Here is a 13,873-nt window from a genome sequence, read left to right as displayed (position 1 = left end):
TTGTTGAAATGTGTGGTATTTGTGGTATTTATTACTTCCCTCAATCTAAGCCAATTTGCACAATGCATTTTTGGCCTGTTACTAATAATACCTATCCTATTTCCCAATCATTATACAGATTACATCCTATTTTTACATATCCTTGGTCATTTTAGTGGAATTTGTTGAGGAGGGGGAGTGTCTTAGTTTAGATTTCCTGAAAGCAGACCTGAGACAAGGATTTGGGTACAATTAGCTTATCTGAATAGTGAGGCACAAAATGGAGGACTATCAATAAAGTATACTGTATTAGGTTCCTATTGCTGCTGTAACAAAGTTCCACAAATTTAGTGGCTTGAAACAGCACAATTATTTTCTCATGGGTCTGCAGTTCAGAAATCCAACATGGGTCTCACTGGGGTAAAATCAGGGTGTCAGCAGGGCTGAATTCCCTCCTGGAGGCTCTAGAGGATAAGCCATATTCTGGCCTTTTCCAGTTTCTAGAGGTCACCCACATTCCTTGACTCATGGTCCCCTCTACCTTCAAAGCCAGCAATGTCTGGTCAAGTTTTTCTCATATCAAATCACCCTGACAGTGATTCATCTTCTGCCTCTGACTTTCACTTTTAAGGACCCTTGTGATAACATGAAACCCACCCTGATAATCTAGGGTAATCTCCCTATTTTCAGGTCACCTGATTAGCAACTTAATTCTATCTGCAGCCTTAATTCCCCTTTGCTATGTAATATAACATATTACAGATTCCAAGAATTAGAATATGGACATCCTTGGGTCTCCATTTTTCTGCCAACCATAGGTACATTAAGGATTGAGTTACAACAGTAGACAATTGATACAATTGATGTGGAATATACTTGTGGCCCAACCTGACCAGAAACAAGAGAATGGATTCTGGGAAATGTAGTTGAACTTAGCCTAACTGACACACTACAAAGCTACCAGAGTCCTTTCTTGTTGACTTTGAACTCAAGTACATCTCCTTGAACCATACTTAATTGCCGAATAAAGACTATGCTACATAAAACTGAAAACATGCTACTCCTTTTCCCAGGAGAGGACGGAGTTTCTTTAGTGTCTTTGGTTGATTTTCATTCTTCCCCCTGTTGATTCATACTTCCTGTTTTGTGTCATGTAGCTCAAATATGATATAAAGTTAACAATTATTAACAGGTCTTATGTTAGATGATGATAAGGGGATGGCAGAGGAAAAGAAATTAAAGTATTAAATTATTACATTATATATATAATTAAACTATTAAATAAAAATATTAAAATAAGGAAGAAATACTCATAAGTCATATAGTCCTCATTTCTGCAATGGTCATGTGGCCATAGTGGATAGTTAAAACTATTTCCTTTGTCCTCAACAAGCACCTCATTTCTTTTGGTTCTTTTTTTTTTTTTTTTTTTAAGATTTCTTTATTGATTGATTGATTGATTGATTGCTATGTTGGGTCTTCGTTTCTGTGCTAGGGCTTTCTCCAGTTGTGGCAAGTGGGGGCCACTCTTCATCGCGGTGCGCGGGCCTCTCACTATTGTGGCCTCTCTTGTTGCGGAGCACAGGCTCCAGACGCGCAGGCTCAGTAGTTGTGGCTCACGGGCCTAGTTGCTCCACGGCATGTGGGATCTTCCCAGACCAGGGCTCGAACCCGTGTTTCCTGCATTAGCAGGCAGATTCTCAACCACTGCGCCACCAGGGAAGCCCTCTTTTGGTTCTTTACCTGGTGGAGTGACCCAAAACTTCATTCCTAAAGGGTCTGGGCTATTAGAGCCCTGTGTGAATTAAGCTGTTGTAGTTTTCCACTAACTTGAATCATAGGATGTGGGAGCACCAAGAGGTACTTTAGAGGATCTGCTATATTCCAGACACTCTCATCCTTACCCACATTGTATGGTAGTAGCAACCCAATTTCCCCTTGGTGATCAGGACTAATCACCCTAGCCAGAGTAAACCACCCCCATTGCCTGCCTGCTTATTCAGTGGCAGGAGGCACCCAGAGTGGCCAGGCAACAGTCTCAACTTCCAATTCTGAGGAATCGTTGTTGGGTTCCCTGGTGAAAGCATTCCTCTCTTTGGAACTAGGGCCTCTAGACCAACAGAGCCTTAAGTCACAGGGATGCAAAGCAAACATTTTGCTAGTGTATCACTAGAGGTAATAGTGAGAGGAGCCACTCCCATTTCCATTCCTGGGTTTATGAATATTGGCTAAGGGAGAAACAGCACCATATATTGAATGCTGACTTAGAGCACATACAGCCTCCTGGAGGGCTTTGCTTTGTCCTGCAAGTTACACTTGTCCCTTGGTATCTGCAGAGGATTGGTTCCATGACCCCTGCAGATATCAAAATCCACGGATGCTCAAGTTCCTTATATAAAATGGCATAGTATTTGAATGTAACCTACACAAATCCTCTTGTATATTTTAAATCATTTCTAAATTACTTGTAATACCTACTACAATGTAAATACTATGAAAATAGTTGCAAGTACAATCTAAATGTTATATAAATAGTTTCTGGCATGGCAAATTCAAGTTTTGCTTTTTGGAACTTTTTGGAATTTTTTTTGAATATCTTTTATCCACAGTTCATTGAATCCACGAATGTTAAACCAATGGATATGGAAGGCCGGCTGAATTGCCACTTAGCTGGTGCTATAATTGCATCTTCAAAAGGCCATTCCACCGTTCTGGCAAACCAGTTGCTTCAGGATGATGAAGAACATGGTTAGACCAGTGAATTCCAGGCATGGGCCCATTGCCACACTTTATTTGCAATGAAGTGAGTTCCTTGATCAGAAGCAAGGCTGCGTACAAAACCGTGATGGTGGATAAGGGATCCTGTAAGCCTATGGATGATAGTTTTGCTAGAAGCATTTTGTGCAGAGAAGAAAAATCCATACCCAAAGTAAGTGTCTATTCCATTAAGAATAAAACACTGCCCCTTCCATGATGAAAGCAGTCCAATGTAATCAACCTGCCACCAGATAGCTGGCTGATGACCCTGGGGATGGTGCCTATCAGAGACTCAGTAGTTTCTGGTGCTGACAGATGGGGCACTCAGCAGGGGCTGAGGTCAGCCTGGGTGAGTGGAAGTCCATGTTGCTGAGCCTACGCATAACCTCCATCTCTGCCACCATGGCCACTTTGTCCATGAGTTCATTAGGCAATGGCAGGAGTAGCTGGGGAAGGAAGCTGAAAAATATACATTTTAGTTAGTTTATTACAGTTTGCCAAAATCTTCTTGGCTTCCAAAGACAAGTTAGTATGCTGTAAATCATTGTATCATTTAGGAATTACATGCAGCTGCTCATAACAGTGACTTTTAATAATAGTGACTTAAAAGATCTACAAGTTTATCTTTCTGTTTCATAAAAGAAGTCTAAAAATAGTCAGTGCAGCACTAGCATAGAGGACCCATAATCATCAGGGATATAGTGTCCGCCTCTCTTTTGCTATGATATCCTTAGCAAATGGCTTCTATCCTCAAGGTTGCCTTGTGATCAACGATGGCTGCTAGGGCTCTAGTAATTTCATTAAATTCAAGGTTGAAAAGCACAAAGTGGAAAACACAAAAGGAGTATTCACAAGCTGTCTGTTTCCCTTTGTAGGAGGTTTTCTAAAATTTCCTCCCAACAGCTCCATCTATTTCTCATTGGGCAGGTTTTAGTCACTTGGCCAAACCTAGAAGCATAATAGGCCAGGAAATATTATTTTCTGGCTAGCTCTATTATTTCCCCAAATAAATTTGGGGATTTGTAACTAAGAGAGAAAGTCAGAGTGGATATTAAATTGGCAACCAGCAATCTGACATAGCACTTTTCTTCTAACAACTACCCTCCATTTGAGATGATGTGTGGTTCTAAGAATACATGCTTTTATTGCTATGACATAATTGAAGTGGATGAAACTGCCTCTAGCTCTTTTATGTCTAGTTACTCAGTGGATACCTGAATCCAGTTACAAAACCTATAAGATTTTATTTGTTCATATTTTCCCTAATGAAAAGAGACAGCAAGTAATATGAGGATTGTTTTTAGTTTTTTGTTTTATTATGATTTTTTTTTGCCTTAAATAACTATAACTCTCTCTCTCTCTCTCTCTCTCTCTATCTATCTATATATATATATGGCTAAGCCAGATTTGACATGAAAATATCCAGATTCTTCCCCACTCCACCCCCACCAAGACACTTACTCTACAAAAAGAGAATAATAGAAAGTAAACAGCAGCCATGTCAATGGATAATTCAAGGTGACAAAATGAAGGGAGATCCTAATATCACCCCAACTCAGATGATATAGCAGGTTAAATGCTGAGCCTTTCCCTGGGCACCTATACCAAGGCAGGCTGCTGTCAGGGGACTTCAAAATTGCTAGCTTCAAATAGGGACAAAGTCTCAGCATTTCTTATGAGCTTTTTCACATTTTTCACCTCTTTTCTTCATTTATTAACAATGATAAGCAAGCTGTGATGGAGTTGCTCTTTAAAGATTATGATTCAATTCTTCGTACCTTCCTGTTTTATAAAGCCTGAGCCCTGAGAAAGTCAGCATAAGACCCGCGTGGGTGGTGGGCAGCCATCAACTAAGTGTAATTTGAAGGTAATCATAGAACCGTCACCACTTTAAGAGTATTCACCACAGAAAAAAAAGGAATCATTTGAGTGATTTCTAAGCTCTTTAAAATAACTTCCTTGAGAAGAAAACTATTTTAATTCAGGTTATTAGTCATTTCTATCTGAATATAAATTAATTACATCAGATACTTCCTGCTTAACACATAAATGAAAAAGTCTCAGGGCTTAGGGGTTTTGAATGAGATGGCAGGGTGAGCACTGAATAGGGAACAGGCAGGAAGGGGGTGCTGCAGAGGAGTTTTATAGGAAAAAGTCAAGAGTAAAAGTGGTAGAGTTGGATTGGAGGCTGCATTTGTAGGACTAGGGGGCATGGTAAGTACTTTAGGCAGCTAAAAACTAGTGTTAGGGTGCTGAATGCTTGGAGGGACATAAAAGATGACTCTATTGAAGAAAAAGAAACCGAGAGTGAGAGAGAGAGTGAGAGAGAGAGAGAGAGAGAGAGAGAGAGAGAGAGAGAGTTAAACATGAAATTTTTAGCAATTGCATTGACCCGACTCCCTTCTTTCCTTTTCACCCCAGATAGTTTCTATGAGCAAATCTCATAATTTCTATTTTATTTATTTATTCATTGTTTTTTGGTTTTTAAAAAACTGTGGCATCCACTTTCTATTCACAAAGAAAAAGCTCCAGTCCATCTTTTAATTTTTTTGAAAAATTCCTTACATTACAGAATGAAACTGAAATGTATTAATATTCCACTCTTACATTCCAAGACAAACAAACAAAAAATTTCATGAGGCAAAAACAAACAAACAGGGAGAAGCTTATAAAACTATATATGGCAACAAAAAGAATAAAATACCTAGGAATAAACCTACCTAAGGAGACAAAAGACCTGTATGCAGAAAATTATAAGACACTGATGAAAGAAATTAAAGATGATACAAATTGATGGAGAGATATACCATGTTCTTGGATTGGAAGAATCAACATTGTGAAAATGGCTCTACTACCCAAAGCAACCTACAGATTCAATGCAATCCCTATCAAACTACAACTGGCACTTTTCACAGAACTAGAACAAAAAATTTCACAATTTGTATGGAAACACAAAAGACCCCAAATGGCCAAAACAATCTTGAGAAAGAAAAACGGAGCTGGGGGAATCAGACTCCCTGACTTCAGACTATACTACAAAGCTACAGTAATCAAGACAGTATGGTACTGGCACAGAAACAGAAATATAGATCAATGGAACAGGATAGAAAGCCCAGAGATAAACCCATGCACATATGGTCACCTTATCTTTGATAAAGGAGGCAAGAATATACAGTGGAGAAAAGACAGCCTCTTCAATAAGTGGTGCTGGGAAAACTGGACAGCTACATGTAAAAGAATGAAATTAGGGGCTTCCCTGGTGGTGCAGTGGTTGAGAGTCCGCCTGCCAATGCGGGGGACACGGGTTCGAGCCCTGGTCTGGGAGGATCCCACATGCCGCGGAGCAACTGGGCCCGTGAGCCACAACTACTGAGCCTGCGCGTCTGGAGCCTGTGCTCCGCAACAAGGGGCCGCGACGGTGGGAGGCCCGCGCACCGCGATGAAGAGTGGCCCCCACTCGCCGCAACTAGAGAGAGCCCTTGCACAGAGGCGAAGACCCAATACAGCCAAAAATAAATAAAGTTAAGAGGAAGAAAAAAAAAATCACCCTCTTTTAAAAAAAAAAAAAAGAATGAAATTAGAACATTCCCTAACACCATACACAAAAATAAACAAAAAATGGATTAAAGACCTAAATGTAAGGCCAGACACCACCAAACTCTTAGAGTAAAACATAGGCAGAACACTCTATGACATAAATCACAGCAAGATCCTTTTTGACCCACCTCCTAGAGAAATGGAGATAAAAACAAAAATAAACAAATGGGACCTAATGAAACTTAAAAGCTTTTGCACAACAAAGGAAACCATAAACAAGACGAAAAGACAATCCTCAGAATGATAGAAAATATTTGCAAACGAAGCAACTGACAAAGGATTAATCTCCAAAATTTACAAGCAGCTCATGCAGCTCAATAACAAAAAAACAAACAACCCAATCCAAAAATGGGCAGAAGACCTAAATAGACATTTCTCCAAAGAAGATATACAGATTGCCAACAAACACATGAAAGGATGCTTAACCTCACTAATCATTAGAGAAATGCAAATCAAAACCACAATGAGGTATCACCTCACACCAGTCAGAATGACCATCATCAAAAAATCTACAAACAATAAGTGCTGGAGAGGGTGTGGAGAAAAGGGAACCCTCTTGCACTGTTGATGGGAATGTAAATTGATACAGCCACTATGGAGGACAGTATGGAGGTTCCTTAAAAAACTAAAAATAGATCTACCATACGACCCAGCAATCCCACTACTGGGCATATACCCAGAGAAAACCATAATTCAAAAAGACACATGCACCCCAATGTTCATTGCAGCACTATTTACAATAGCTAGGGCATGGAAGCAACCTAAGTGTCCATCAACAGATGAATGGATAAAGAAGATCTGGCACATATATACAATGGAATATTACTCAGCCATAAAAAGGAACAAAACTGGGTTATTTGTAGCAGGGTGGATGGACCTAGAGACTGTCATACAGAGTGAAGTAAGTCAGAAAGAGAAAAACAAATACAGTATGCTAACACATATATATGGTATCTAAAAAAAAAAAAAGGTCATGAAGAACCTAGGGGCAAGACGGGAATAAAGATGCAGACCTACTAGAGAATGGACTTGAGGATACGGGGCAAGGGAAGGGTAAACTGGGACAAAGTGAGAGAGTGGCATGGACATATATACACTACCAAACGTAAAATAGATAGCTAGTGGGAAGCAGCCGCATAGCACAGGGAGATCAGCTCAGTGCTTTGTGACTACCTAGAGGGGTGGGATAGGGAGGGTGGGAGGGAGGGAGATGCAAGAGGGAAGAGATATGGGGACATATGTATATGTATAACTGATTCAATTTGTTATAAAGCAGAAACTAATACACCATTGTAAAGCAATTATACTCCAATAAAGATGTTAAAAAAAAACTATATATGGATCTCAGCACTAACAGCTGAACAGAGAAAGGAATTAAAACACTTTAATTAAAAAATCACGAGTGGATGATAAAGTGTGTAGAAACTGAAAATTTACAAACTATTTAAAACCTGGAATCGCTGACTGTTCCAAAATTACACAGATGGATCATGGGTGGTGGTGAACAGCAGAAAGGGATTATGGATGAATCTGCATTGTTCTAGCTGCTCCCCATGCTACCCATCTCCGAGGAATATGCAGTAGCTTGCATCTGCCAATCCCAAACTCCCAATTTATCCACCCCCCCCCACACTTTCCCCTTTGGTAACCATAAGTTTGTTTTCTATGTCTGTGAGTCTGTTTCTGTTTTGTAAATAGATTCATTTGTATTATTTTTTAGCTTCCACATATGTGACATAATATTATATTTACATTTCTCTGTCTGACTTACTTCACTAAGTATGATAATCTCTAGGTCCATCCATGTTGCTGCAAATGGCATTATTTCATTCTTTTTTATGGCTGAGTAATATTCCATTGTATATGTGTACCACATCTTTATCCATTCATCTGCTGGTGGACATTTAGGTTGCTTCCATGTCCTGGCTATTGTAAATAGAGCTGCAATGAACATTGTGGTACATGACTCTTTTTGAATTATGGTTTTCTCAGGGTATGTGCCCAGTAGTGGGATTGCTGGGTCGTATGGTAGTTCTATTTTTAGTTTTTTAAGGAACCTCCATACTGTCCTCCATAGTGGCTGTATCAATTTACATTCCCACCAACAGTGCAAGAGGGTTCCTTTTTCTCCACACCCTCTCCAGCATTTATTGTTTGTAGATTTTTTGATGATGGCCATTCTGACCGGTGTGAGAAATCCTTTCTAACACTTTGATTTTATACTTTAAGACTCCAGACAGTGAGAGGATAAATGTCTGTTGTCTTAAGCTACCCAATTTGTGGTACTTTGCTGCAGCAGCCCTAGGAAACTAATATGATTGCCAAAGACAAGACGGCATAGTTACTGTAATGGACGGCAGTGTCAAAGCAGTAATCAGAATAGTCTGACTCACAGAGATCATTAGTGTTGACTAGTGGATCATGGTGTCTCTAGAAAAGAAATAGATGGGCAGTTTACTAAATTCTTAATTGATCTGTATGAGCCTAGTAGTTCTAGACCTAGTGAACAGAAGTCTAAATTGAATCCCCCAAATACCATAGCCCCTCAATCAATTCCCAAATTTGAGCCAGTTCACAAACCTACAATTCTTTGAATGAAGGGGAGACTATGTCCCCTTGAGAAAATTTCCTGCTATGCTGGCAAATACCTATATTGTTAACCTTCTTCCTAGCCTCCCCCAAAGGAACCTGCAGCCATTTACCATTTATTAGGGTGACTGTGCATTTGGGAAAGGGAAATAATCAGACTTTGGGGGAATTAGTGGACACTGGTGCTGAACTGACACCAATTCCCAGAGACCAAAAATGTTACTGTTGCCTTCATAGAGTAGAGACTTACAGAGGTCAAAGGTCAGATTATCAATGGAGTTTTGGCTTACGTCCATCTCACAGTGGTCCCAGTGAGTACTCATACCCATCATGGAGTTATATCTCCATTTTCAGAATGTATAATTTGAATAGATGTACTCAGCAACTTTCTGAATCACCACATTGGTTCTCTGACACATAGAGAGAGGACTATTGTGGTAGGAAAGGCCAAGAGGAAAAGCCACTAAAACTGCCTCTAACTATAAAGTTAGTAAATCAGTATCAATTCTTCATCCCTGGAGGCATTGCAGAGATTCATGCCACCATCAAGTCTTTGAATGTGGGTGGGACCTGTGATTGGCGTCTAGGAAATAGAATATATAAAAGGAGATGAGATGACATTCACTTGATTTGGTTATGTTATATAGCAAAGGTGATGGGATGTCATTCCCATTATTATTTATATTATGTTACATAAGACTGTCTTAGCTGTTTAGATATACAGTACTCTCATTCTGGGCTTGAAGAAACAATCTGACATGTTGTAAACTTTCCATGGAAAGGATCACATGGCAGGAAACTGCAGGTGACCTTAGGACCTGAAGACAACCTCTAGCCAGCAAAAAGATAGATCCCTCAATCATATAATCTGAAAGAAATGAATTGTACCAACAAGCCAAATGAACTTGGAAGCAGATTTTTCCATTCAAAGCTCCACATGAGAATATAGCCTATCCAACATCTTGATTGAATCCTTGTGAGACCCTGAACAGAGAATTGAGGTAAGCTGGGTCTAGACCCCTGACCCACAGAAACTCTGAGATAATAAATGTGTGTTATTTTAAGCCAGTATAGCAAATTAGTACATAGTTATAGGCATTTGAAAATCCAAAATTGCCTTCCGAGAGGCTGAGAAGCTGAACAAAATATTGGGTCTGAAAAGAAAACAAGCTAAGCAAATGCTGATGGCTGAGAAGCCAAAAAGCTGAGGAGAGCTTCTAGAAGTTTTATAGGATTGAGGGAGTAATTAAAGTTCAGAGCCTGTGCAGGAGAGACCCTGCTAAACACCACAGCCTTTAAGCTGGGATTCCCAAAAACCTCTAATTCAAGAAATAATGGTGACTGGCAAATAGTCCTTCCCTCAGAATGACTGAAATCCAGCTTTCAAACAGCTCAGTACCTGATTGGTAAAGGTAATAAGCCCCAACTGTAACTGCCTTACAGAAACAAAGTCAGATCCTCACTGAAGGAAGAAAACAATCCAGAGCTTCAAATTGCCTCTACAGTTTTTCATACACAGTGAACAATATGCAATGAAAAGTACGCAGGCAAATAGATAAGGAGAAATATTAAACAGTAGAAACAGGGCTTCAGGAGATTCGGATATTGGAATGATCAAACACTGCTTTAAAATAAATGTTATTAATATTGAAAGGAATTCCAGTAGAGAACTAGAAACTATAAATAAAGAATAATCCAATGGAAAATTTAAAACATAAAAAATACAATATCTAAAATTAAGCACACAATAGATACATTTAAGAGGAGATTAGATGTAGCTAATGAAAAAATTATAAAACTAGAATATAGAAGAAATAGAGTTAAAAAAAGTGAACATGTAAGTAATTCTAAATGAAAATAGAATGCATAAAACTCTAATGTTAATGTCCAAGACTGTTTATATATATTTCAAATTAAAATACATTTCAACGATATCACAAAAGAAAATAAGGGATGTTTTGGTTAGCATCCATTGGTTATGCAGCAGTAACAAACAATCTCCAAAGTCTCAATGGATTAACAAAACAATTTATCTCACATTATATATTGGCTGTGGTAGCTCTGGGTTGGCTTTGGTTTCTCTCCATATATTGTCTTCATTTCAATATCCACAATAGAAGTAACCACTATTTGGAACATACTATTCTAATGGTAGAACAAAAAGAACAATGGCAGAATTATCCAGTGGCTCTAAAGTTTCTGCTTGGACATCACATACAATCACTTCCACTTACATTCATTTGGCCAGTATAAGTCATATAGCCAAGAAGAATCACCACAGGGAGGTACTTCAAATCATGTGACATCAGGCAGGATTATATGATCTTTTATAAAGAATACAGAAATCAAAACATATTTTTGAATCTGAAAAAAATACAATCTACCACAGAGTATAAATGAAATTAATGTGTTCTAGGTCCTTATATTTTTCTGGGATGTGGGAAAACATCTAATTTATATTAGAACCTAGTAAATAAGGATCCATGTTTTAATCTCTAGTGTAATCTTAAGAAGGAGAGTAAAAGAACATATAAGTAATAAGGTAATTGGAGGAGAAATAGAGTAAAAAGAATATTTTATCAATGCAAAGAAAGCAAACAAATGAGAGAAAAAAGAACATAAAATATATGGACTATGTAGAAAAGCAAGCATGATGGTACATTTAAATACAGGTATATCAGTAATTATTGAATACGTTAAATGCAAATGATATAAATATGCTAAAGATGATCAGACTGGATAAAAAACAAAGCCCTACTATATTCTATTTACAATATAAGAATGAAAAAAATTTGAAAGTAAAGGTCAGAAAAATATATATACAACAACTTACCACAAGAAATCTGATGTAGCTGTACTAGTATCAGACAAAGTAAACTTTTAGGCAAAAAGCATTCCTTAGAGACATTTTATTATTATATAAGAATTAATCCACCAGAAAACTATGGCAATTCTAGATTTGTATGTGTCTCATAACATACTCCCCAAATATACAGGATAAAATGAAGCTATTGCCAAATTCAAAAGAATTGTAGTAAATTTTAATCCACCTTTCTCAGTTACTGAAAAGCCAAGCTTACGAATTACATTACTCAAGTTTTCTATAGACTTGCCAGCCTATTTTCTACTTTTTCCATCCTTAATTTGAGTTCAAAATATTTAAGTATGGCATTTTTTTCTTCCATATCTTTTATAATTTTGTATAGTTGATCTAATATGAACTAGGAAAAGTACATCAAAGCCCACTAATACTAATCTAATTTTCTCTATTTTTTCCTTATATTTATTGTAGTTTCTGTTTTATTTATGATAAAAAATGATATCTGGTATACAAATATTCATAGGTGTTACATCTGCATTAAACATGTATTACTTAGAAATTATGTTTTATTTTGCATAACAGAGACATCTTTCCTAATATTAGTCTAAGACTGCTGAAAGTTTTATTCTCTCACATAAAAATATCTGGAGGTAGGGGGTACAGGACTAGTAAGAAGGGCTCTTTAAATTCATTAATGGCTGGTCCAACTAAAAGAAAACTACTTGACCTGTGTGCAGAAATCACAAAACAAAGAGAGAAAAAACATTGTCAAAAAGAAAATTATAAATCAACTACACTCCAATAAAATTTTTTAAAAAATTAATAACATGTATTACATCAAGCATGACTTAAAGGCTAAAAGTTAAAAACAAAATTGTCTATAATTTCAAAATATGTACAGGCAGTGCAATCTTGTTTTAAAAAAAGACTTAAAGCAGGAGATGGAAAATAAGCAGTCAGTAAAAAGAAATATGACAAATAAAAAAAATATTAGAAATAAATGAAAATGTTTCAGAGGAAAATGTTACATTTGATGCCACCAAAACTATAGTAAACAATATTTGGACCCACAGTCAGGGACATGGAAATCAAGCTTCAAAAAAATCACACAAAATGAAATCGCAAAGAAATAATATATAAAATTTTTATAAAATATGATAGATATGTAGAGATGAAAGAAAAGGGGAACAGATAAGATAAAAAATAGTATTCAAAATTTTAGTAGAAGTGGTTTTGAAATAAAAGTCTTGACTCTGATGATCAAATTAGGTTGACTGTTTCCTCAGAAAATTTCCTCATGAAGCTTTGATATTCAAAGATTAAGAAAAAAGTATCCTAAGGGAGTCTTAGAAAAAACAATCAACATGCAAAAGGGAGAATAATTATGCTACTCTGAGATTTCTCTACAGGATATTACTTACCAAGGTAATTAGAAGAATTCAATGAAATAATGTAATTATACTAGTCCTTGGATTGGCATCAGGGCATTCATAAACTTACTGAAACTGTATTCAAAATATTGTTTGTGTACACATAGGTAAATTTTTCTAGGATGAGAACAAATGGCTTTTTACCTGATTGAAGAGATGGCAAATAAATTACAAATCACAGCTGTAGGGCATGTCTCCCCAGTGGAAGACTTCATTTTTTTAGTAGTCCGTGGAAAGAGTATTGTGTGTCCATGAGTTTATCGCAAGGTTTTTTTTCATGTGTGAGTTTCCATTCAAACTATATCTGAAATTAATATGAATAGCATATTCTGTATAATGCAGTTGATCATCCTATAATTGAACATTAATTTATTTCAGTGCACATATTTGTATTTTGCTTAGGTGACCACTTTGCCCAAAAGGATCATGAAGTGACAGCATTTAAGTTCTAATATGCTAGGAAGCACATTCTTTGCTCTTTTTCACCTTTCATAATGCCACAAATGACAACTTTCTAACACCTTTGTGTACATATTGATTTCCTTAAACAATTATGAGGGGAAAAAACCCTAGACTCTTGCTTTAAAAAAGCATTAGTCTATGAAAGTATTCAGTTTTGACTTAAGCTGCATATTTACATCTGACGTCCTGAAAACAACTCTGTGCTTTGGAGCAGTGTTCTATGTTAATTGTTTTGGGC

The 13,873-nt window shown here is 37.2% G+C and overlaps 1 protein-coding gene across 1 annotated transcript in view; it reads left to right on the top strand.

The window, feature by feature from the left end:
- The first annotated feature begins 384 nt into the window (after positions 1–384).
- PPP1R2C (PPP1R2C family member C) overlaps positions 385–13,873 on the top strand; it is a 114,774-nt gene continuing 101,285 nt past the window's right edge. Inside the window, 2 exon segments of the mRNA XM_057537631.1 lie at positions 385–399; positions 2,589–2,727. Coding sequence (XP_057393614.1) covers positions 385–399; positions 2,589–2,727 — 154 coding nt within the window.

Source organism: Balaenoptera acutorostrata, chromosome X (genome assembly GCF_949987535.1).
Source record: "Balaenoptera acutorostrata chromosome X, mBalAcu1.1, whole genome shotgun sequence".
In the NCBI taxonomy this organism is placed as follows: Eukaryota; Metazoa; Chordata; class Mammalia; order Artiodactyla; family Balaenopteridae; genus Balaenoptera; species Balaenoptera acutorostrata.
This window is presented reverse-complemented; position numbering and strand designations above follow the sequence as displayed.